This window comes from Watersipora subatra, chromosome 3 (genome assembly GCF_963576615.1).
Source record: "Watersipora subatra chromosome 3, tzWatSuba1.1, whole genome shotgun sequence".
Lineage (NCBI taxonomy): Eukaryota > Metazoa > Bryozoa > Gymnolaemata > Cheilostomatida > Watersiporidae > Watersipora > Watersipora subatra.
The window spans coordinates 37,498,631-37,526,231 of NC_088710.1; the positions used below are offsets into that span (position 1 = coordinate 37,498,631).

The 27,601-nt window shown below is 35.1% G+C and overlaps 1 protein-coding gene across 1 annotated transcript in view; it reads right to left on the reverse strand.

The window, feature by feature from the left end:
* Positions 1–23,105, reverse strand: part of LOC137389747 (uncharacterized) — a 70,467-nt gene extending 47,362 nt beyond the window's left edge. The window contains exons 1-5 of the mRNA XM_068075833.1: positions 22,951–23,105; positions 22,422–22,601; positions 21,624–21,708; positions 15,275–15,334; positions 7,385–7,434 (exon numbers count right to left, since the gene is read on the reverse strand). Of these exons, the coding sequence (XP_067931934.1) occupies positions 7,385–7,434; positions 15,275–15,334; positions 21,624–21,708; positions 22,422–22,601; positions 22,951–23,073 (498 nt within the window). The 5' untranslated portion in view covers positions 23,074–23,105. The remainder of the gene's footprint in view (positions 1–7,384; positions 7,435–15,274; positions 15,335–21,623; positions 21,709–22,421; positions 22,602–22,950) is intronic.
* Between the last annotated feature and the right edge of the window lie 4,496 nt (positions 23,106–27,601).

Genomic DNA, 27,601 nt, shown 5'->3' on the forward strand with positions numbered 1-27,601 from the left:
TCTTGAATAGGAATAGCGCCTACATTCTCTCTTCATTTGGTCAGACAGAGTACCAGACAAAGACAGTCCGATTTCTGATTTCTACATTTGTACCAGTATCGAGAGGTGCCATTATCGTGAGGTACCAGTATCAAGAGGTGCCAGCGTTGTCGTATTCTATGTTTTTGACGGATAGGTTCTGCTGGAACAGTAACATTTTATACACACACACTTCTATGCACAAATTATTATTATTAATTCAACATATTCAGGACTTTTATTCTGTTTACTCAGTTCATATTAATTGTATCATTACCAAATCATCTTTTATTGCAATCATAGTAAAGCAAACTTAATTTAGCTATTACTTGCTTATTATTTCACATTTACATTTAAACCCTTTTATAGTTGTTTTATTTGGTTTCCTGATTTATTTGACCAGCACAAAAAATTGTCCTCCTGATATAAAGTTTGAAAGTTACAGTTGTTTGACAAAGTTTGAAAACCTTTAGTTGTTTTTATTTTTTCTCCGAATTTATTCAAACTGCACAAAACACTTTTCTCATGACTGAAGTTTGAAAGTTAGAGTGGTAACTGTTGTTATATGTTAAAAATAAATTTTCTGTGCAGACTTTTATTAGCAGGGTAACGCCAGCCATTCATCTAGTCAATGTATAGAATGAGACATCTCGAAACTGATTGAAAAAGATTGATCTTGTGAAGTGCCACTGACCAGTGTCTCAAATTTACCTTTCAGCATTGCCTCAAGGTTAATTATAGACAGTTGCTTATGGACTAGGTTGTAACGATGCAAACACTATTGCATTGAATTATCTCTTTTATCGAATCTTTTTTCTAATAAAACAGTAGGTCTATGTAATGCCGCACAGGCACCCATCAGTAAAATATTTCTTGCGACCATTACATGGCGGAGAACTAGTGTGGGAAGTATAGGTGGCCAAGTATATGAGAGGCTTACAAAAACAGCATCATTTCATTTCTCTCGTCAGATCAGTTTGAAAAACTTTTAAAAATACCGGCTAAAAGTCAAGATTAAAGCAAGTCAAAAAGTGGAACAAGAAGAGCCACAAGACAAGGAAAAAAATGAAAACAGCATAAGTTTCAGGGTAGGCATAGTATTTCCCATGGCGGTTACTACCGCCGGTTTATACCGGTTTTTACCGCCCCAGGAAAAACCCATTTTTGTCCAAAAGTGGGAAAAAGCGGGAAAAACTAAAAAACCTCTTTTTTGACAAGTTGACTAATGCTTAAGCAAAGAATAACAAGACACTTATACCATTAGCTGTCATAGAGCTTCTTTATGGCTCTTCAACAGTACACAGGCTAAGAAAGCGCATAACCTTTATAATTGGTTTATTTACTAAATACAAAATGAAAAGACCAGATCACAAAATAATATTCGTTTATTTACATATATTTAATAGTAATATTGAATGAAAAGCAAAATTGATATGTGTGAAACGTGAAAGTAAGCATAATACAACAATTAGAAAATAATTGAAAGACGAAAACACATGAAGATAATGCCAGGTAGTCGAGACCGGTGAACTGAGCAAACGGATTAGAGTATTGAAAATTGATAGTCTAAGAAAAGTTAATCCTCGTATTCGGCCGAATCGTACCCTAAAGAAATTGTTTTTAGGTTTTGGTATCAAGCTACCAGTTTGGACGCTTTCTCCACTCCAAGCCTGTTGCGCAGCTTTGTCTGCACTTAGGAAAAAGTGCTAAACAATACACATAAAAACAGTTCTATTATTGGACCGTAAAAGGCTCATCGTTATTTAATGTTGGCCCGTGTCTTGAGTGTTGATTTTTTTCTAATTTTTCCCACTTTTAAACACTATTTGATTTCCATTGCTATCGATTAATATAAATATGGAGTCACACAACCAATTGTTTAGTCCAATTTTCCATTTTTATCAAATTTCATTATTTAGCAAAATATTTGGATAAAAAATTCTGGCGTTATATTTCCCGGTTGTTTCCGGTTTTTACCAGTTGTTCCCGGTTTTTACCAGTTTTTCCCGCTGCCCTGGAAAAAACAGTTTTTCCCAGGAATAATGCCAACCCTAGTAAGTTTAGCGCAAGATTAAAACTTATTTTTATGTGTGTATAGTGAGCTAAGTTCTTTTAAGTTAAATTTAACGATTACCATAAAAACTTTATTTGAATGCCATGGCGCTATTTTTCAACCCTTCCCTTAAACTGGGGCTTTATTAGAGGTGGCGTTAAAATAAAGGGTGGCGTTGTATTTTTCAAACACCTCGTCATAATGCTGAGAAGATAAACCTAATACATTCACGGGCAAATCGAAAGTCGCCTATATTTTGTACCTACAACGTAAACAATCCGTTCCAGGAATGTTTACATTATAAGAACAGTAAAATACAAGTAGATTGCCTAATCCATTCCAAGATCTTTCCAAGCTCACCCCTTTGGGCATGCAAAAAGGAAAAATTTACTTAACTCTTTTAAATTGTGGGATGAACCGTAACTGCAAAATTATTGGTTTGCATCAACAACTTTTTTCATTTTTATGATCAATCTCACTGGTTTTGTAGACCAAGATTGCGATAAATTGATAGGAACTGCACAGTTTTGACAATCATTTACAACGATTTGCTTATTTTTCTAAACAGCAATGTCTATTCTGCAAAGTACAGCTAATAACAAATATTTTATATGTCTACAATAAGGTAAAACAACAATAATTGTACTATAAAAAGCAATTCTTCCTGTTCGTCTGTTTGTCATCTATCACTCACTATTTAGAGATCAAGGTTAGGATTAAAATAATTTCCGACGATACTACAACTCGTGACATTAACTCGTAGACCGATGCTGTAATACCTGCACCAATCGATCGCCTTTGTATTTATGAACAGTCACGAAGCTATCTTATTCGCCTTTTTGTCGACACTTTTAACGATCTTACAACGAACTAAAATGTATATAGTATATGTATATACGAATGTATATATATATATACGGATGTATATGCGACGAACTAAAATATATAAAACTAAACAAACGGCCGTTTTCTTTCGCAAGTGCGGCGAGATAAACGAACATTCAAAATCGATTTTGAAAACTTGCCCGACGTGACACTTTACGTTACATGGAATTTTTTATGTAGTAGAAAGCAAAAACTTATCATAACTTTTTTACGTTATAGGAGGTATACGTTATAGGAACGTCTACTGTATGTTTTTAGGTATGAGAACGGATTAATTTATTTTTCTCCATTTTATATAAGAAAAATTGATTTGAGTTAGGAGTGAATTGACACACGAGCTTGGTTTCAGAATGCATCAAGCTCAAGGTATTAGTGTATCTCAACAAAGGACAACAAACTAAAACTACTGAGATACATAGTCATACATGGTCATAAACGAATACAGGGTCAACCACTTTCAGCAGTTGACATGGAGTGAGAAAAAAGGAGGCAAACATGAGGTAAGCGGCAGTGATAGTAACTAGTAACACTACATCATATGTTTCCAATGCGCAGATGGTGCGCATTTAGAACTCTACATATATTTAGGCAGAGAACGAGAAGTGTTGCAATGGACACTTTGCATGTAGCGGATTAATTAAAAGAATAAAAATAAAAAGATAAGAAATTCTATGCCAAACGGCATAGCGTTTCACTCCTGTTGCGTCAAATCGAAATAGGAACGACTGAAGAGCGGAAAAGTTTAAAATAGAATAACTTGTGCGGCATTTTTTTGCGCATTATTCGCAAGTGCAGTTTCCATCTTTCGCATGCATGCAACATTCGATAAAAATTTGTGAGCAAAACTCACTTGACTTGCAAGTTTTTATCGTTTCCATCTTGCGGATGGATGGCACAAACTTGCAGATTAACATAGATTAACATAGATTAACATAGATTAACCTTATCATGCAAACATAGTGACAGATTTACCTAATCATGCAAACATAGTGACGATCTTGAAAAGTAATTCAATGAGTAAATGACTCTCAACTAAGGCTAACACATTTGTCCTGTAACTGGCTTCATAAAATACAACGACAGTAACAGCAGTAGAGTAATAGTAACAGTAATAGAGTTGGCCTTTGTCGATTTCCTTTAGCATAATATAACACTATAAAATTGAAATATATGGTCAAACAATTTCGTGATAAGAAGGTAGTATGGTGATAAGAAGGTAGTATGGTGATAAGAAGGTAGTATGGTGATAAGAAGGTAGTATGGTGATAAGAAGGTAGTATGGTGATAAGAAGGTAGTATGGTGATAAGAAGGTACTATGGTGATAAGAAGGTAGTATGGTGATAAGAAGGTAGTATGGTGATAAGAAGGTAGTATGGTGATAAGAAGGTAGTATGGTGATAAGAAGGTAGTATAATGATAAGAAGGTACTATGGTGATAAGAAGGTAGTATAATGATAAGAAGGTACTATGGTGATAAGAAGGTAGTATGGTGATAAGAAGGTACTATGGTGATAAGAAGGTAGTATGGTGATAAGAAGGTACTATGGTGATAAGAAGGTAGTATAATGATAAGAAGGTAGTATGGTGATATGAAGGTAGTATGGTGATAAGAAGGTAGTATGGTGATAAGAAGGTAGTATGGTGATAAGAAGGTAGTATGGTGATGTGGTCACCGCAGTAAACAAAGGGCTATGGTAAATTTATGAAACTCTAATATTTGGACCACGTCGTGAGAGAAAAAATATTGCTGCTTGACTTGAACAGAAGGTAACCTAGATTGTATGCGCGTACTGGTTAAGAATTAATTGGAAACATAAAACTACTCGGAAGACGTTGAGGATTTGTACAAATGTATAGATGACAGAGATGCGTATTTGTATTGATGATAGAGGTATAATGTACCCTACAGGATGATTTATTCGCGAAGTTATATTTCGCGAAAATTGTCTTTTCATGCATATTCGCGGATGAATTTATTCGCGGCTGAAAACTGCCGCTCTCTAGGAAAAGTTAACTCTATTGCGGCTAGCAATAGTTATTCCTACGCATGCGCACACCGCGTGTTCCGGTTTATATTTAGCTTACAACTGCGAGGCGATCATGCTATTCTACAGTAAACCATTTTTGCTGCGACCAGAGGTTTTCACAAATATTCATCGTTTTGGAGGCCTTTGATAAGCCAACAACTTGTGGTAAGTAATGAGTTTTTTACATTTACTAAATTAGTTGAATTTTACTTTGGTTCTTCGGTAAAACGCAATACTATTTTTTCCATCCCTACTGCTTCATTATTTGTTTTAGTGTGAGAGAGAGATTTTTCATCATACACCGAAGAACAATGATTGCAAGGGTGGTAGATGTCATTTTTAGAAGATCACCAATCATTCAGGGAGGTCTGGAAATTGAGGTTGAAGTGACCGCAGCTACTTACGAGAAGAATATATCTGTTTTTAAAAAAGGAACAAAAACGCCTTTACGAACACAAATCTTTGGCCAACCGGCAGAACTTTGTAATAGTAAGCCACGAGGAGAGTTCTGATGATAACTTCCTTACCAGCCATGTAGTAGCGAGAGAATCGCCTTCAACACCTACCCAAGACAGTGACAGCGACAGAGCTGCTATTACCAAAATAACTAGTCAGAAAGCACCATTACACGCTAGTATTCACATATCAGGAGTACCAGTTTAATTTTATTGCTAGACAACCGCCATATGAACTAAACTGTTTATATTTACTCCATTCATCGTTTGTAAAATTTTATTTGTATTTGAAATATTTTATTTGTACACTCAAGTTTGTAATAAATTATAATATATCTATACATAAAATAAAATATATAATTTAATCATGTTTGCTACATCGATATCAAGGAGTTGTTGTTGATGAAAAGGTCTAGGTTGACTGGTTGCTTCTCTGCCAATATTCCTGCCTTGATGAATAATACTACTTGTCTCTAGTTTTCGTAATCGGAGTAGGTTGTTTCATTTTCAATCTGCAGTAAACACAAAAAAAGAAAAATATTAACGGAGTGTTGAGGAAGTACAAAAACAACAGCTGAAGTATTTGATGAAAGCGATCAGTTTTTAAACAAAAGAATTAACTAATGCAGTTGATTATGGAAAAACGTATCTGCACTGCAAATCAAATACATACCATAGTGTCCAGATCAGAATCATAATCGCCCTTGACTTCGGTATTAGAGATTGATGCAGTTGATTCTAATGTAAAAATACTAGGAGAGCTTTTTTGCTATGCTGAAGCCATGCCGAATGGCTTGTAAAAACCTTGAATAATTTTGTAAAGTTTGACGCAATGGCAATAAAGCTCGAAGCTTGGCAATGATTTTAAAGAATTTTTGGAACTCGGCTACGTTTAGTACTTCTGCCTCGCGGCTATTTTCGCGATGACGCCATTGTGCATATCTTGTGACAACCTCGAATAATTTTGTAAATAAATGTGATGCATTGCCAATGGTGTTAGCTCAAAGCTCAGGCAATGATTTTAAAAATGTTTTGGAACTCAATTACGTTTAGTATTTACATTAAAAACTAGGCTAGCGACTAGTTTTCAATTTGATGCAGTAGTTATTCTCTCTTGTGATTAAAAATAAAATTAATTATTCACTGAATTTAATAATTCGCGGGATTGACTGTTCGCGAAATCGCGAATTTTTATGACCAACGAATATTTTCATCCTGTAGGGTATTTGAACATGTATACAGATGATAGACATGTATATTTGTAGATGTGTATAGATGGTAGAGATGTGGATAGATGATGAACTTCTGCGTACATATTTCACTTCTGAAAACTTTCCCACTCACCTCCTTTCTCCTCTATAAACTGCCTATAAACATTTGTCTACCTGATGAACTCATTGACCTTGTTACAGTGAAGAGAATTTTCAAGTGAGCTAATTGCAAAACGCTTGCGGTTCTTTAAACTCATTTGAGTTCAATAAAAATACGACATAAATACTATAAAGATGTGCTATATTTTAAAGGCTTACTTAAATTTAAAAAATCTCCATTTCCTTTTATCTGCACAAAAACACTAAATTTCTCATCAATCACTCAAAAAAATCCTCAATCCTCCATGCAAGGGTCCGATTAGGTGTAGCAAACTACATGTAACTGTTGTTCAATTCCAAAGAATTCAGACCCAAATGTTTGCAGGACAAAAGATGCACCTGGGTTTCATCAAACTGACTAGCACTTCACCTACCGCTGTGATATTCTAAAGACAAGTGGCAAATAATGACATGCGCTAAAAGATGAATAAATCTATTTAAAAGCAATTAATTCTGTTCATTTGACAAGACTAGTCACACTACCGAAAGGGTGAACATTGTGAATGTGTTCTCATTTGCCTTCAATGGTAATTATGTCTTCAAGGATTACCCCAAATAATGATAGAGACACTTACGTCTGTAGAATCAGGATGACTCAATTCCATCTTGTCCCCAACTGTTCCATCTACAACAGAAACAAACCGGGATAAGATATAGCGAAGCAGCGCATTTCTCTCTCAAGAATCATATACAGTCCAACCTCGGTTGTCGAACTAAAACATCTCAGATCTCGAATCAAACCGAGTTCCAGAATTTTTGCTTCCTACGCTGAACAAAGGCTCCAAGCCAGAAAACCCCCGAGATAAGATGAAGAAACACGGCAGCCAACTGACACCCTCTGACAGCCAACTGACACCCTCTAACAGCCAACTGACACCCTCTGACAGCCAACTGACACCCTCGACTGTCATATGAAAACATGCTTATCGAGGTTTGCGAAATACTGAATGTATTGTGTGTTTTGCGAAGTCTATTGTTTCATTGTTATATTTTATTCAAATACGACACACAAGCTACTACCATATATTTTTATTTTACATAGAAATGCTGTAACACATCCATTAACTTAAAGGTTCATGTTGAGAATGAGTTTCGAAAAAATAGTGTACTTTATATATTACACACTCATTTAATATCATTTTTATGAAGTAAAATAATAGAAAAATGCATAAAAAAGTCATTTTGTGGTTTTGTAATTTATATCGCGGACTGGAAAAGCTTGTTTTACAATTCCAACTATTCTCTGGTCACACAGCATTCTGAAAAGGATTGCGGTGAAAAGCTGAGGTAAGTATGTACATGCATCAGAATTAACTGAGGTGTGTATGTGCATGCATCGGATTTAACTGAGGTATGTACATACATCTGATTTAACTGTAGTAAGTATGTACATGCATCGGATTTAACTGAAGTAAGTATGTACATGCATCTGATTAAACTGAGGTAAGTATGTACATGCATCAGATTTAACTGAAGTAAGTATGTACATGCATCGGATTTAACTGAAGTATGCACATGCATCGGATTTAACTGAGGTAAGTATGTACATGCATCTGATTTAACTTAAAGGTTGACTTGCAACAAAATTCACATTACAGTTATTTGGTATCAAAAGATTCACCATGTCTTACTCTGTTGTGTTGTAGGTACAAAATATGTGGAAATGCGATTACAAGCTCGTAAAAGTTAAAAAGCGAACAGTTAATCGCAGCCACACGAGACCGCCGTAGTTTGGATTCTCTTTCCAAAACGGCTCAAATGGGACGTAGTTGTACAAGATGGCTTCTGTTAACACTTTCAAGCAACCTCATTCGTCGAAATATTTTCACGAATATACTTCACGCATTCAATAAAACCATGTCTATTGTTCTTACGCGTTTATTTTATCGTGATTGTAATGCTGTCACTTTCAGCACTGATATCCTATAACCTACCGAAAAAACTCGTTTAAATTTTCAACCTTAGCTCGAAGGAGTACATATCATGTCTGATAATCATGACGAGCCTGTTGGTCACCTGTGATAATCGAAAAGTGCTGCAAAAATTATTTGCGAAGTATTGGGTCACATGATCAGATTACGACTTGACGATTAGATCAAGCCGAAACAAAACTGTAAAGTAGCGAGCATCTATATTTGATACGGAGTCTTCGGTAAAACCCGAAGTGTTTGTCATAAACTAGTGCTACGATAAGTTTATATTGAGCTTTTTATTGGCCTTTCAATTCACGTGAGAACATCACGTGACAAAACAACCAAATGTACTGACAACGTCAGATAAATAAACTGATTCCAATCTACGCCGGCTGTTCGTTTTTGAGCTTTTAAGAGCTTGTAATCACATTTCCACATATTTTGCACCTACAACACAGCAGAGTAAGACATGGTGAATATTTTGATACCAAATAACTGTAATGTGAATTTTGTTGCAAGTCAACCTTCAAGTACATATGTACATGCATCGGACTTGACTAAGTACATATGTACATGCATCTGTCTTAAGTGAAGTATGTACAGGCATCGGATTTAACTGAAGTAAGTATGTACAGGCATAGGATTTAACTGAAGTAAGTATGTACGTGCACCTGACTTAACTGAAGTATGTATGTACAGGCATCAGAGTTAACTGAAGTATGTACATGCATCTGACTTGACTGAGTTAAGAATGCACATGGATCTGATTTAACTGAAAAAAATATGTACTTGCATCTGATTTTCTGTTGCTGATCTTTAAATTGGTAAGTTGCAATGTGTAAAGAGACTGAAAAATAAGGAAATCTCTCATTTATACTTGAGACTGGCTATAAATTAAAGTACGTACTGTAAAACCTCTAGTTGAACACTACCTCTATTTGAACGACACCTTCAGTTGACTGTCACCCTGAGAGAAGGGTTGAAAAATAGACTGCACTTCTCCAATTAAACGCCACTTCCATTTGACCGCAACTTTGACAGTATTTGATCTTTTCGAGCCAATAATATTGACTGATTAGAGAAAAGTGTCCATAAAATCCTATAATCAATCATTTATATCAATATCAGTTAATTTTCTCGTTGTCCAATTCCAAAGCATTCATTTTTTTTCGTTAAAACGTTGAAAGCAACACCGCAGCAATAATCAATAACGGTATCCAACTAGTAGTAGCTATCTGTTTAACGCGGTCTTTCTACTTCGAAGTAGCCTACATTTATAAAAAAACAGCTTAAATTCACGATGGTAGATGGAAATTTAAAAGCAACGCCATAAAAATAACTACCAACTGTCTCAGGCTAATAGTAGTGCCTTATTTAACGTGGTCTTAATACTTCGAAGATTATGCATATAAAAATCGGTTCGAAAATTTTGGACAAAAGGTTACGCAAGCAAACTTTTAGTAAGCAAACTTTTACATGTTGCATTAGTGCTAAATACAGCGCGTGAAAGTTTGGCTGTCAAAAATATTGTTTGGATGCTAATATCAACTAGTTCAGTTGTGCAGGAGAAGAGTTGAGGCCAGAAGATATTGTGAAAGATATTGGACAACTAGAAAATGTTCGTTCCATTAAAAGCAACAATCAGAACGCGTCTATTCGAGATAACGATGGAAATATTTTTGTTTTGAAAGCGCAAACTTTTATTTTTGCAGGTACTGTAAGTATGGTTAGTTTATGTCACTTGTCCATGAATATATATTTGTGTCATTCAATAGATTATTGTTGTATAACTTATATATATATATATGTGCAATGTAGATTTATAGCATGTTATGTAATAGAATCCTTGCGACTATCTTAACACACCTTACAATGGATCGATGCTCATAACTCCAATTCTATTGCACATAGAAAGCTAGTGTTGGCTGCAAACTGTAGCATACATATCAGTGAGTGCAATGAGCTTTAATTTAACAATGTTAAATATAGATATAAAATAAATGTCTTCTAACTTAGAATGAAATAACAATTGAAAATTCCAATAAATTGCAAAGGACACAGGCTATAATATCATCGCAGGTCAATTGCAAGCAATAGATATCAACTGGTAGAAATATTTCTCAGTTTCTCGATGCACATTTATTAAGAGATCTTTGACAAGTTAAAGGTAAGTTAGCAGATTTAGTGCATTAAAAATGCTTAATATCGCTCCACCGTACAAAGAGGGAAAAATATAGGCGATATTCGCTTCACCCGTAATAGGGCTAAATTTATCTTCCAAAAATTCTGACGAGCCATTTGAAAAACAAACCGCCAGCCCCTATTTGAACGCCGCCTTCAATTGAGTGCCAACATAGAAGAGAGATTAAAAAAAGAGCGCCATGACATTCCATTAGAGGTTTTATATGTAGCAAAGTTTAGACCAGTTAATTGACCTTGTCTAATATCAGACAAAACATATTTGAGTCAAATTTATATAACTGAGAACCATTGAATTAAAATCAAATCACCTTACACATTGCCTGGCAAAGAATTGCCAGGCAATTCTTGAAAAGTTCCAGTGGGCAAACCTGTAGTTTCCATATATAATTTGACAAAACAAATTATATATGTAATTATTGTATCGCACTATCAGCACCGGTAATAGTAACTTGACTGTCAATAAATTTAACGACAAGAAACAAAAAGAGCTAAGTTACTATGTGAGTGGTGAGAATGCATTGCTTTATGATAAATTTAAAGTGCTGATCACCATGACAAACTGTGGACTAACATAGACTCTGATATTGGCTCAAACACTGATCATTACATTTACATTGAAGACTAGAGTGGGCATCTATAGAATTGTCGGACGACAATCGATATGATAATGTCCAGTTTCAAAAATATACCAACAGAATGAATAGCAGAGAAATGTATCCGCTTCCTGATGATAATAATTACCAGAACATATTCACCTATAATAGAGATATATTAAAAATTATCTCATTTCGTGGTTTACATGTTTGTTTCCTCACGGCCTCGAACTAGCACAATCAGTAGTGCTATCAGCATTCTGAGTGATTAACAAATTCGCAGACAAATTATATAAAATGTAAGTTTTTACACAACTTTACACAATTTGAGGTATATTTGCAAAGAAATGTCGAATGTCACTTTTATAAACATTGAAAAGTAATATAATTTTGTGTTTTAACCACCTCTATTTTTTATGATGTTTCATCAAATCACTTGATTGAAAAAACAAAAAATTAACAATAACAGACAGACAAGCAAACATTTTTATGCGTAACACCTCAAAAATATAATGAAAACATAGTGACAAGAGCTCTGCAACGTGTGTTATTATTTATAAGAAAACAAACAAATACGCTCTGCAAAAAAAGTGATGGGAGAGAATGTATGTCAACACCAACAACGTAAACCGACACCAAGATAGTAAGCACTGCCAGGACGATGTGATCATTGCCATCAAGCGTCAGCGTGAGTGGCTGGCACCCGACTATCATCAATTCATGTGTTCCATTTTGAACCAGCTGACGTAACCAGTTGCTTGATTTCAAAATAATGTGAGGCACTTGTACATTTGTTGGTTGGCGGCTCGCTTGTCGCTGACAGAAGGATGCACTCTTATCGACATCTTGGCCATAGGACAGTAACTTGGGCTAGTGCGCATGCTGGTTCTCCATTACTCCACCAAAAAAATTCTAGATTGAATTAAGGATAACGGTCGACTGGTTAGCTAGCCTGACAAACCGGTTTTACTACACATGACGCCCAGTAGTATACAAATGCTTGAACTTAAAAAAATATGATAACAGATATCTACATGATAAATATGAAACGGGATATCTAAATGATAAATATGATACGGGATATCTACATAATAAATATGATACAGGATATCTACATGGTAAATATGATACGGGATATCTACATGATAAATATGATACGGGATATCTACATGATAAATATGATACGGGATATCTACATAATAAATATGATACGGGATATCTACATGGTAAATATGATACGGGATATCTACATGATAAATATGATACGGGATATCTACATGATAAATATGATACGGGATATCTACATAATAAATGTGATACGGGATATCTAAATGATAAATATGATACTGGATAACTACATAATAAATATGATACGGGATATCTACATAATAAATATGATACGGGATATCTAAATAATAAATATGATACGGGATATCTACATGATAAATATGATACGGGATATCTACATGATAAATATGATACGGGATATCTACATGATAAATATGATATGGGATATCTACATGATAAATATGATATGGGATATCTACATAATAAATATGATACGGGATATCTACATGATAAATATGATACGGGATATCTACATAATAAATATGATACGGGATATCTACATGATAAATATGATACGAGATATCTACATGATAAATATGATACGGGATATCTACATAATAAATATGATACGGGATATCTAAATGATAAATATGATACGGGATATCTACATGATAAATATGATACGGGATATTTACATAATAAATATGATACGGGATATCTACATGATAAATATGATACGGGATATCTACATGATAAATATGATACAGGATAACTACATAATAAATATGATACGGGATATCTACATGATAAATATGATACGGGATATCTACATAATAAATATGATACGGGATATCTACACGATAAATATGATACGGGATATCTACATAATAAATATGATACGGGATATCTACATGATAAATATGATACGGGATATCTACATGATAAATATGATACGAGATAACTACATAATAAATATGATACGGGATATCTAAATAATAAATATGATACGGGATATCTACATGATAAATATGATACGGGATATCTACATAATAAATATGATACGGGATATCTACATAATAAATATGATACGGGATATCTAAATAATAAATATGATACGGGATATCTACATGATAAATATGATACGGGATATCTACATGATAAATATGATACGGGAGATGCTTTGAAAGTAATTTATGCTTTGAAAGTAATTTATGCTTTTGAAAATTTCTGTTTAAAGTATCAACAGGTTCATGTGTGGTCAATAAGGTGCATACTGCCTAGACTTGCTCATCATTGTCACGCATCGGTCACAATAGCAATCGCGCAACTAATCATGCAAAAAAGATTTCAGCACAAACTCCATCATACAATTACCCGAAAGATGACGAGAGATGACCAAGCAGGTAAAAAATCGTAGACTCAATATTTGATCAGCATGATCAAAAACCAACAAAGAATACTGGTGAAAATGGTGCACATCATAACTATCAGATCTGCAAAGGGTCTAACACCCTATGGCTTTTTCTAGCAGACTGCTACCTCCTCTGGACCCAATCCTCCAGATCCCCTACTTGAAGTCAACAGTAGCGCGGAGAAGATGCTCCTACGGCAGCAACTGACGACATAAAACTAACAAGATCTCCATACTTGCGTAACTACAGAACTGACTCATTTACATGCAGATATAACCTAGGAAACAATAAAAATCAATGCAGTTGGAGCAAATTGGTTTATAGAATACCATCAGAAATGTTTAATTCGCATCCAAACTGAAAACTAGATTATAAATGGTCCCTTTAAATAACCCAACAAGCGAATCGTATTTAAAGTATTTACTGGCTGTTGATAATACGAGTAAAAGAATTACAAGTTATTCCGCTAACAGCTTTACTGTCAGTGTTACATAAACCATAAGTCATCAGCCTTTCAGACTTAACCATAAGTTTTACTGTCAGTGTTACATAAACCATAAGTCATCAGACCTTCAGACTTAACCATAAGTTTTACTGTCAGTGTTACATAAACCATAAGTCATCAGACCTTCAGACTTAACCATAAGTTTTACTGTCAGTGTTACATAAACCATAAGTCATCAGACCTTCAGACTTAACCATAAGTTTTACTGTCAGTGTTACATAAACCATAAGTCATCAGACCTTCAGACTTAACCATAAGTTTTACTGTCAGTGTTACATAAACCATAAGTCATCAGCCCTTCAGACTTAACCATAAGTTTTACTGTCAGTGTTACATAAACCATAAGTCATCAGACCTTCAGACTTAACCATAAGTTTTACTGTCAGTGTTACATAAACCATAAGTCATCAGACCTTCAGACTTAACCATAAGTTTTACTGTCAGTGTTACATAAACCATAAGTCATCAGACCTTCAGACTTAACCATAAGTTTTACTGTCAGTGTTACATAAACCATAAGTCATCAGCCCTTCAGACTTAACCATAAGTTTTACTGTCAGTGTTACATAAACCATAAGTCATCAGCCCTTCAGACTTAACCATAAGTTTTTACAGTTATCTTATTGCTTACTTTAAAGAAAAACAGCTGAAAAATAAAAAATGTGCTAAAAACCAACATCTTTGGTAAAAGCTTACTGACCGATCTTTCAATTTCATTTAAGCGAGTCAATTTTTAGACTGAACTAGAAAATAGCAAGACATCAGTTCTCACCATCGCTGCCAGAGCTATTGTCATCCGTGCCAGATGATGATATATCGTTAGGCTGTCTACCTGCAAAACATTCACATCTCCAGATGATGCGAGAAATTGCAGTGTAAAATGTGATTAGATGATGTATTAAGAATAGATAGATTTCAATAGCTGCTAATACCTCGTTATTCAGTATTAAATTCTAAAAGGACATCCTGGTTACAAAACCAAAATACAGACGGTTCCCAACCTACGAACGAGTTACGTTCCGAACGATTGTTCGTACGGTGAATTTGTTCGTAAGTTGCTTCAGTGCTATATTTTGTATTATAATTTATGTTTAAGGCCTATATAAGTATATTGAAGGTTTATATAAGTATGTTTAAGGCTTGTATAAGTAACCTGTACTGGTTTGTACTGGAAAAAATATTTAATAAAAGGAGAGAATACTGTGGTGGAAGCCGGGCCATGACACTGCATTTTTTATTTATTGTATGTGTTGTCCTTTTTTATTATATCGTTGTTTTAATCGTTATGCTATCACTTATCGTTGTTGTCTTTTTTGTATGTGTCGTCCTTTTATTATATAGTTGTTTCACTCGTTATGCTATTGTTATATCTAATATCCTGTCATAACACTATCACTTATCGTCACTAATATTGTTGTCATACCAACCCACTAGCGGTCCTATTTATTCACCTTGTTAGCCGGTGTTCTTACCGTTTGCCGGAACGGTTAATATTATTGTATATAAAGGAGCGCGCTCATTTAGTTGAGCAGAGCAGATAGCCATACGCTCCTCAGCTAGTGAAACTTCCTTCGCTAATAAAAAGCAGAATGAAACTACACGCACTCTCTTCTCTTTATTTATTAGTAGAGATCGTGCCAAGTAAAGACCGGCAAATTCCTTTACAATACGTACAGTAAAAATAAAAAAGTTCTTTGCGCACTGGAGATGCATTCACGCACTTATGCACTGCAACGAACTGGGCAGAGGAAGGTGGATGCTGGGTGGTGCTTCTGAGTAGTGCCTCTTTCTGCCGCTAATACGTCGGTAATACCGTCGGTATTAGCGGCGGATATACGCGCAGACCTGTTCGTATGTACCGTTGTTCGTAACTCGAATGTTCGTAAGTAGGGAACCATCTGTATGCAGTCACAAGCAAAAACTAAAATATATACCGAAACCAGACTTTGAATAATGAGTGTAAAAACCACATGCAAAAATCCAAGTTAAATTACAATTTAATTGAACTTTTCAAACATTGGCTGAATGATAGAGCAAGGCATATAAATCTTCAGTCAGAACTAATGAGAAAATATGTAAGTATCGGTAGGCTTGGAATACAGATGAGGAAATGTGACATTGCTTGAAGACCTTCCTAAGAAAAACTTTGGCAGAAAACATAAAATGCAGATCAAAGAATGCAGTTGAAAGAAAGGTTGTGTACAAACTTCATATAATCTTTTGAAGTAGTAAAATGTTTCATAGACAAGTGAGAATGTAAATTAGCCGCGGGTGACTGACAGAGTCAGAGCTGAGGGATATGCAAAGAAAAGATACATTTCCCTCTTGACTTCACCTGGTGTTTTACAGTTTGTAGAAGCATGTTAATTCCCTTTTTCTCACATTGAAAATACAGTGAGATCAAGTTAAACACAATTTATGCAATAAATCAAGAAAAGCCTTCAAAACGAGCGCAGAACAAGTTTACCCCAAGGATGCAACCAAGTGCTAGCATTTTCAAACAACTTTTACGCACAATCCCGGATGATTTACTCTCTACATATCAGAGAACAGGTTTAATTGAATTCTATAAAAAGCAACAAAACATAGAATGAATTGATCGCCATGTTTAAACAGCATGCAATGTTAGTAGAATCAAAATCTCTATAGGATTATACGGATGGGATAAGCTTACAAAGTTAAAATTGCAAATGTAGCTGAGGTGAATATACTGAGGTGAGGAATGATCGAACAGTTGAACACCTACATATCAGCTGTTTAACTGCCGAACACCTCGAAACACGTTAGCGCATACCTACAGTATGTTTTACTGTGCGCATTTGGAATTGTGCCCACTTTGAATTAACGTGAAATGAGTGTTTGAATGGACAATCACCTAATGTGGATTAATGCGGGTGCTTTGTTAAAATGCTAAGGAATTCTAAATCGGAGGTCATAGCAGCACACTCCTGTCTCACTTAGCAGCATCCTTTCGAAATAGGAACGACTGAAGAGTGGAAATGTTTAAAATGGAATAGCATGCATGGCATTTTCTTGCGAATCATTCACAAGTGCCGTTTCCATATTTAGCAAGCATGAAACATTCGATAAAAATTTGCGAGTAGCAAAACTGGATCAATGGCGGGTTTTTGCATGTTCCATCTTGAGGATGATGCAAACTTGGAGCGAAACACGCGTAATGGCTGAGGTGATTACAAATCATAATGGCTGAGGTGATTACAAATCATAACGGCTGAGGTGATTACAAATCATAATAGCTGAGGAGATTACAAACCATAATGGCCGAGGTGATTACAAACCATAATGGCCGAGGTGATTACAAATCATAAAAAACACTGCCAATTAAAGAAGTTTCGGCACACTTTACAATCACAATGTTTCCATGACACTATGTTTATCACAATGTTTCCATGACACTATGTTTATCACAATGTTTCCATGACACTATGTTTATCACAATGTTTTCATGACACTATGTTTATCACAATGTTTCCATGACACTGTGTTTATCACAATGTTTCCATGACACTATGTTTATCACAATGTTTCCATGACGCTATGTTTATCACAATGTTTCCATGACGCTATGTTTATCACAATGTTTCCATGACGCTATGTTTATCATAATGTTTCCATGACACTATGTTTATCACAATGTTTCCATGACACTATGTTTATCACAATGTTTCCATGACACTATGTTTATCACAATGTTTCCATGACACTATGTTTATCACAATGCTTCCATGACACTATGTTTATCACAATGTTTCCATGACACTGTGTTTATCACAATGTTTCCATGAGGCTATGTTTATCACAATGTTTCCATGACACTATGTTTATCACAATGTTTCCATGACGCTATGTTTATCATAATGTTTCCATGACACTATGTTTATCACAATGTTTCCATGACACTATGTTTATCACAATGTTTCCATGACACTATGTTTATCACAATGTTTTCATGACACTATGTTTATCACAATGCTTCCATGACACTATGTTTATCACAATGTTTCCATGAGGCTATGTTTATCACAATGTTTCCATGACACTATGTTTATCACAATGTTTCCATGACGCTATGTTTATCACAATGTTTCCATGACACTATGTTTATCACAATGTTTCCATGACACTATGTTTATCACAATGTTTCCATGAGGCTATGTTTATCACAATGCTTCCATGACACTATGTTTATCACAATGTTTCCATGAGGCTATGTTTATCACAATGTTTCCATGACACTATGTTTATCACAATGTTTCCATGACACTATGTTTATCACAATGTTTCCATGAGGCTATGTTGATCACAATGTTTCCATGACGCTATGTTTATCACAATGTTTCCATGACACTATGTTTATCACAATGTTTTCATGACACTATGTTTATCACAATGTTTCCATGACACTATGTTTATCACAATGTTTCCATGACACTGCGTTTATCACAATGTTTCCATGAGGCTATGTTTATCACAATGTTTCCATGACACTATGTTTATCACAATGTTTCCATGACGCTATGTTTATCATAATGTTTCCATGACACTATGTTTATCACAATGTTTCCATGACACTATGTTTATCACAATGTTTCCATGAGGCTATGTTTATCACAATGCTTCCATGACACTATGTTTATCACAATGTTTCCATGACGCTATGTTTATCATAATGTTTCCATGACACTATGTTTATCACAATGTTTCCGTGACACTATGTTTATCACAATGTTTCCATGACACTATGTTTATCACAATGTTTCCATGACACTATGTTTATCACAATGTTTCCATGACACTATGTTTATCACAATGTTTCCATGACACTGTGTTTATCATAATGTTTCCATGACACTATGTTTATCACAATGTTTCCGTGACACTATGTTTATCACAATGTTTCCATGACACTATGTTTATCACAATGTTTCCATGACACTGTGTTTATCACAATGTTTCCATGAGGCTATGTTTATCACAATGTTTCCATGACACTATGTTTATCACAATGTTTCCATGACACTATGTTTATCACAATGTTTCCATGACACTATGTTTATCACAATGTTTCCATGACACTGTGTTTATCATAATGTTTCCATGAGGCTATGTTTATCACAATGCTTCCATGACACTATGTTTATCACAATGTTTCCATGACACTATGTTTATCACAATGTTTCCATGACACTGTGTTTATCACAATGTTTCCATGAGGCTATGTTTATCACAATGTTTCCATGACACTATGTTTATCACAATGTTTCCATAACGCTATGTTTATCACAATGTTTCCATGACACTGTGTTTATCACAATGTTTCCATGAGGCTATGTTTATCACAATGTTTCCATGACACTATGTTTATCACAATGTTTCCATAACGCTATGTTTATCATAATGTTTCCATGACACTATGTTTATCACAATGTTTCCATGACACTATGTTTATCACAATGTTTCCATGACACTATGTTTATCACAATGTTTCCATGACACTGTGTTTATCATAATGTTTCCATGAGGCTATGTTTATCACAATGCTTCCATGACACTATGTTTATCACAATGTTTCCATGACACTATGTTTATCACAATGTTTCCATGACACTGTGTTTATCACAATGTTTCCATGAGGCTATGTTTATCACAATGTTTCCATGACACTATGTTTATCACAATGTTTCCATAACGCTATGTTTATCATAATGTTTCCATGACACTATGTTTATCACAATGTTTCCATGACACTATGTTTATCACAATGTTTCCATAACGCTATGTTTATCACAATGTTTCCATGACACTGTGTTTATCACAATGTTTCCATGAGGCTATGTTTATCACAATGTTTCCATGACACTATGTTTATCACAATGTTTCCATAACGCTATGTTTATCATAATGTTTCCATGACACTATGTTTATCACAATGTTTCCGTGACACTATGTTTATCACAATGTTTCCATGACACTATGTTTATCACAATGTTTCCATGACACTGTGTTTATCACAATGTTTCCATGAGGCTATGTTTATCACAATGTTTCCATGACACTATGTTTATCACAATGTTTCCATGACACTATGTTTATCACAATGTTTCCATGACACTATGTTTATCACAATGTTTCCATGACACTGTGTTTATCATAATGTTTCCATGAGGCTATGTTTATCACAATGCTTCCATGACACTATGTTTATCACAATGTTTCCATGACGCGGTTAATCATCAGGTTTGAATCCGCAAGATGGAAATGAAAAAACCTGCAAGTCAAGTGAGTTTTGCTCCTCGCAAATTTTTATCGAATGTTTCATGCTTGCTAAATATGGAAACGGCACTTGTGAATGATGCTCAAAAACATCTCGTGCAAGCTTTTCCATTTTAAACATTTTCAGCACTTCAGTCGTTCCCATTTCAAGAGGATGCTGCTAAGTGAGACAGGAGTGTGCCGCTATGACCTCCGATTTAGAATTCCTCATATTTTTTAACAAAGCGACCGCGCTAATCGACAACATGTAAATGTTCATTCAAACAACTAGTAAGGTAACTTGTGCTTCAAGCAACAAACTAAGTAACATCCAAGTAAATAAACGCAAGCACATCACCAAATCCACATCATTACACTATGGAAACAATGTGATTGTAAAGTACGTACGCCGCAATTTATCTAATTGGCAGTGTTTTTCTTTATGATATGCAATCATCTTAGCCAATATGCATGTTAAAGTCCTATATCAAAATTTGGGCCCAATTTATGAAATTTGAGAGAGTAGCTGATGGTAAGAGGCAGAGGCAAAAAAGGCAAAAGAAGAGGCGAAAGAGGGGTGACAACAAACCACGGTTGCCACCTATTTCAAGTTACCATATTTACTCTTATGACTCGTAAAAGTTAATAGGGTTTCACATCGAGTAAGATCTTAGAAGGGACACAATGTATACCAAAGATTAATGAGAGTTTTTCACTTTTATCAATCGCTAGCTTTGAACAGCTTAATTTCTCACTACATTTGCAACTCAGTACATTTAAACACTATATTAACAAAAATAACATATTTTTATTATTCTTAGAGTAAGGTAGCTGCGTTGTATCATTACCTTGGAGTAAAGCAGTAATTCGTTTTCTTGACATCACCTGGATTTCTTCATAGCAAAGTTCTTCCATCTCATCTAATGAGTAGCACTAAAACCCCAACATCTTTCAAACTAATCTAATTCTTTCGACCAGACAAGAATGTTCAGTAAAGTTGAGCTATGCTGGAAGTCTAGCCAGTAACATAGAATGTATGCTGGAAGTCTAGTCAGTAACATAGAATGTAATACACTTTCAACATTCTGGTAAAAAACCTCTTCTATCTTGCTCTTTCAAGACACAAAACTATGTAACTTGACATAAATATACTCCTTATCATAAAAGGGGTGTCACAGGTGAGACAGCCTGCAATACAACCGAGTAATAATCTATCAATAGAACGCCCAGCAGACACCAAAGAATGGAAAATGTTTTAGTGCTCGCATAAATTGAACTTGAACAAACCGACATGCGGTTTCACAAGGATTGTTCATCATGAAAACGGTTGTTACCTTTTGCAAGGAAAATAACAACATGATTTATTCTACTTTCAATTGATCATGCAGTCAGGTGCAGATGTCAAGTTCGAACGGACAACAGCAGTAATAGGCTGAAGCTCACCAGCGTTTCGTTTGATATGAATAATTGCCAAGGCAGTTAAAAATTAAACTTAAACCGAGGTATTTAAAAATAAATTAAGCCTATTACATAACAGTTATCGTTATTGATTAATGCAAATGCTATTACGAATGGCAGACATAACAACCGAAAATTTGCATGTTTAGTATATAATACTTAAACTGATAAAAGCAGGGAATGCATACCTTGAGGATTTCTGGTAACATTGATTGTACTTTTGTTTTTCTTAGACTCAGAAATATCTGGTGGACAAGTTCCCTTCGATGCCTGATATGAAAGCTAAGAGGATGGAGCTCCTTATCGAGGTCCAAGTCTGAGCCTACATCCTCATCATCTACCTTTTTCCTTACCTTCTTTTTCAAGGGCTGGTCAAATATCAAGCGGATGGTGAAGTTAACTCATATTGTTATTCATGTTTCGGCTTAAACGCATTTAAATATTCAAGAATTTGAAATTCTGTTAGCCGTTAGCCAAATGACAAAGGTCATGCACTCAATTGAGGAAAGGTCGCCAAGGCACCTTCTCCATAGTTTTGCATACATAACGTAGCAAACACAAAAATAGACAGAGTTTTGATAGGAATAAATTAAACTGGGCAACAAAATCTTTCTATACTTACTCTACAAGAGCAAAAAGTACCACGAATGATTGAAAATTTGGGCGAGCCCAAATAAAAAAATAAAACACCATTTTATGGTGTTTTCTGACTCGCACCTTTTTGCGAGTCGGCTCAATCGTCTTCTTTTTTTTTGTAGGTGCAGCGTCTTCTTTGCCTTTGTCACTTTTTCGTTTCTTTTTTGGCCTTTTAAGATCCATCACTGTACTATCAGGCAGCATTTTTGTTTTGTAGAAAGTGTGTGATCATGAGTATAGCCTGTGAAATATGCAAACTACATCATACAAAATGTAATCTTAGGAGGATGGGTTGGTAACTATTGTATATAACATAGGTACTGACATGCCCAACAGGGTGTCACTTAGGTTATTTGAATTTTACGAGGTAAACATATTTGCTGGAGAATCTATGGTATTTCCTAGCCTTAGTACAAAACATGTACTGAATCAGATAGAGGTGTGATAAAGAGTGATTGCTCATTATAGAAGCCTTTGCAAAACTCAATTGTTCACACTGGTTAAGATGTTTAATGAGTCAATAAGAATTTTCAAATTGTTCCATTACAGTACATCGTGGTACACCATACATTAATTACAGCTACCTCTTGCAAGAAGCTAACTTTATCGCTTGCCTGTCTCACCATGTAGACTCTGTTTAAAAATAATGAAGTACAATGTCTCCATTGCAAAAACAAAAAGTATATTGATGTAAAAGACCAGACCATACGCAAATGGCTTCGTACATGTGAAATACTTTTGATATATTTATATGTGCTATTTTAAATGTTAGCTGATGTTGCGAGGCTAAAGTTTATTCGTGAAAGATCAACTGAGTTATAGACTTGATAGTATACTTAGTATCTCATAGTTCTATTAATAGCATAAAATTGCAGTATAGTGCATTGCTGTCACTTTTTGTATTCAACAATAACTATTGATCTCTTTACCTGTGGCAGGCATACTCGCAGTGAAATCCAAAGTCAACTAATGTCTTGTCATATAAATGATACAGAAAACTCCTTGGCTTTTCATTGTTTTGTTTTTAATGTCGGGGCACTTTCTTACTTTCCTTTTACAAAGGTTTCTGATGTTATGTAACTGGAGAACGGTGACTGCAGCGTCCTGAACACAAGTACATATCCATTTTTACAAATGCTACAGGTTGATGATTGAATAGTATGATTGATTACTAATAAAAGTGAACCGTCAGCAAGAATGATAAAAAATGTAGTGCAAATCAGCATTTTTTCATTGAACCTTAGCTTGGCATGATAGAAAAAAACTTTTGGATTAAATATGTCAAGAGATTGATGTAGGTTAAACTAGACAAGGTGCTCCTCACACACTGGTACAGTTGCGCCACTCAGTGTGCTAGAGTCTTACTGTGAGCCAACTGCCAACTGCCAACTACCTGACAATAGCTTAAGACAAAGCCACTAATTTCACCTAAATAAATTGATGTAAGGGAATAGAAAGTTGCTAATCTATCGGGTTACATCATACCTAGTTCAAGGAAGAGCATCTGGTCACTCAATCATTCGCTATCATTAAAACCAATACCACATCTCCGAGCATTTGAACAACATCTGCTTAGTTTTTGCTACAACAACTGTCTCCAACAATAACGCTTAACTATTCGTACGTCAATATAGATTTCAAGCAGGATTAAAGCCGAACTCTAGATAATACAATTAATGAGCCACAATCCCACAAACTAAAGAAAAATAGTGAGAAATATTTTACATTGATGAGGTGCAATGCTGATAGCGACGGAGGGACAAAGGTTTACTGTGCCATCCGTATCCATTCAAAAAATAGACTAACACTTTGCCGCTATAATTAATTTGAAAGTGCTACTGCAACTTAACAAACAGGTTCCCAACAGGAGCAAATCAACAGTAAACAGTAAGACCACAATGGATGAGTTTAGCCAACGTAATAGTACGTGACTTTCTGTCAACCACAAATCTTTGAAAGGGTTATGGCAAGGCAGATTTTTTGCATATTTCTTACATACAAATAATCCGACTATCAGACTCTGGTGATAAAATCAGCAAGAAACAGAAAAATCCTCTAGCATTACTCATCAACATGCTGAGTGCGCCTAAAATTAAAAAATGCAATATTTCAATTTTACTCTGTTTGAAAAAATGACCTAAATTGTATTATAACACTTGCAAACATTACACTGGTATGTTAAAACAGAAGAAATATTAGTGTGTACAGATTTTTACTCTTACATAATGCAACAGTTGAACTTATACAAGCCTAAAGTTATAATTCAAATAAGGGTATTACTTTGATGAGAGAAGTGAGCAGGCTTATCAAATACAGGGGATAGCAATAAGATGCCAAATATTTCAAAGCATCAACAGATGGAATACCAATTTTAGAACCATTAACATAAATGAAACACTATAGTACAACTTTGTTTTTCATTATCTTTTCTGCTTATTTTCAATCATGTTATGCTATTGTCTCTAATTCCTACAGTTATTTCCATACATTGAAACATCATGACAAAGCGGATTATCAAAATAAAGTTAATTTAGTTTCACATTGGTGTGTGACCATGGATGATGCTAAGTGGAGTTAAGTTACATTTTGTTTTGGTAGCGGTAAGTATTATTAAAGACGTGATGTTTCTATTACAAACAATGCAAGCCTGAGCAAAATTTTAGACCACATTGACAGCTGCCAACCATTAACAGTAAGTAAGTGGAGATGTTAGCACAAAGTGAAATCACTACCCAACATATTGATGACTAGGTGTGCTTCCCGGCGTTGCCTGGGTATTAAAAATCAGCTTATAAACAATGAGAAGTAATGAGAGTTGCCTGCCACTTATTATTAGCCTGCCATATTGCCAATGGAAAATTTCAGTAAGCTTACTAATAATAGCTAGGGCTTCTAATGACGGTACGCCATGACTTTGCGTCATGGTATTTGCTTCCATGTAACGACATATCTATATGGCTTAGTGAGTCCATCAATCTCTGTGGCCGAATCGGTACAGTATCGGACTGGCGAATGGGAGGGCCTGAGATGAAATATTCTTCGGTACGGATTTTTGTTCCAAAATTTTCATAGCTGTAGCTAGAGGGACACACATACACAAACTTCAAGAAATATATATGTAGATTTAAGGTATTGAGGAAAGGTTTGTTATTTTTCACCTATATATATATATAAATCTCAAAGTTTGTCGTTCGTCTGTCGTTGTTGTCTGTCGTTCAGTGTCTATCCAGCTATAACGACTAAAATCTAGGAATGATAGGCTTCGTGTTAGTTTAAAACTCACGAAGATTGCAACCGCAAGTTTGTAAACATGCGCATCTAACCACAAGGCTACGACATTCTTACCATTCCATCACAATTACCATATACTGTAGGCCTATACACTTTTTGCGATTGCAGACGCTAATTTACGTATTAATTAATACAATGTGCCCATGGGCTACGATGACCCTGTTATAAGATTTTTCCGCCTTAATCTATGAAACATGAAGCTTTTTCGCCCTCGCCATACTAGGGTGAACTAATTTTCCGCTCTATGATATCAACAAAATTTTTTCTCGGAATTGAAATTTGGCAGTTACTGATTACGATGAAACAACAAAAATGTTGATATGCTATTTGCTGAAATCTCTCCCACAATGCCTGAAAGAGGTATACGTTGCTCGCTATCTCCGGTCAGCATTATTTGTTATAAGTCATAAAAAACGAATTCAAAAACAAAAATGTGATACAAATCTAGTTAAAATCTTGGTTTGGTAAAATACATACTAAAACTTCCTTTAAAGGTTGACTTACAACAAAACTTACATTACAGTTAGTTGGTATCAAAAGGTTCACCATATTTTACTCTGCTGTGTTGTAGGTGCAAAATGTGTTGAAATGTGATTACAAGCTCTTAAAACTTGAAAACAGTTAAAAAAGTGACCGTAAGTTGGAATCCCTTTATTTCGATAATGCACTCAACTTGACGTGGTTGTTGTTTTGACACAGGATGTTATCACGTGAAATGAAAGGCCAATGAAAGGCTCAATATAAAACGCCTCGTAGCACTAGTGTATGACAAACACTTCGGGTTTTACTGAAAAGCTTTTATCAAATATAGAGGTTCGATACTTTACAGTTTCGTTTCAGCTTGGTCTAATCATCTAGCCGTAATCTGATCGTGTGACAAGTGGCCAAATAGCAATCAATTTCTGCAGCGTTTTTCGACCATGACAGGTGACCAACAGGCTCCTCATGGTTACCACAGGATGATATGCACCCCTTCAAGCTAAGGTTGAAAAATAAAACTAATTTTTAGGCTAGGTTTTGAGATATCAGTGTTTAAAATGACAGTATTACAATGATGATGAAATAGATGCTCAAGGACAATAGACATGGTTTCATTGAATGCGTGAAGTATGTTTGTGGAAATATTTCGACGAATGAGATTGCATGACAGTGTGAACAGAAGCACATCGTATTCAACTATGTCACATTTGAGCCGTTTTAAGAGGGATTCCAACCTATGACATTTTCGTAATGGCTGCGATCAACTGTTCGTTTTTGAGCTTTTAAGAGCTCGTAATCACATTTTCACATATTTTGAACCTACAACACAGCAGAGTAAGACATGGTGAATCTTATGATACCAAATGACTGTAATGTGAATTTTGTTGCAAGTCAACCTTTCAGTAGGTGTGTAGTAAGCTACATTCATTTAGATTGGATGCATCATTTACGTTATGTGTCT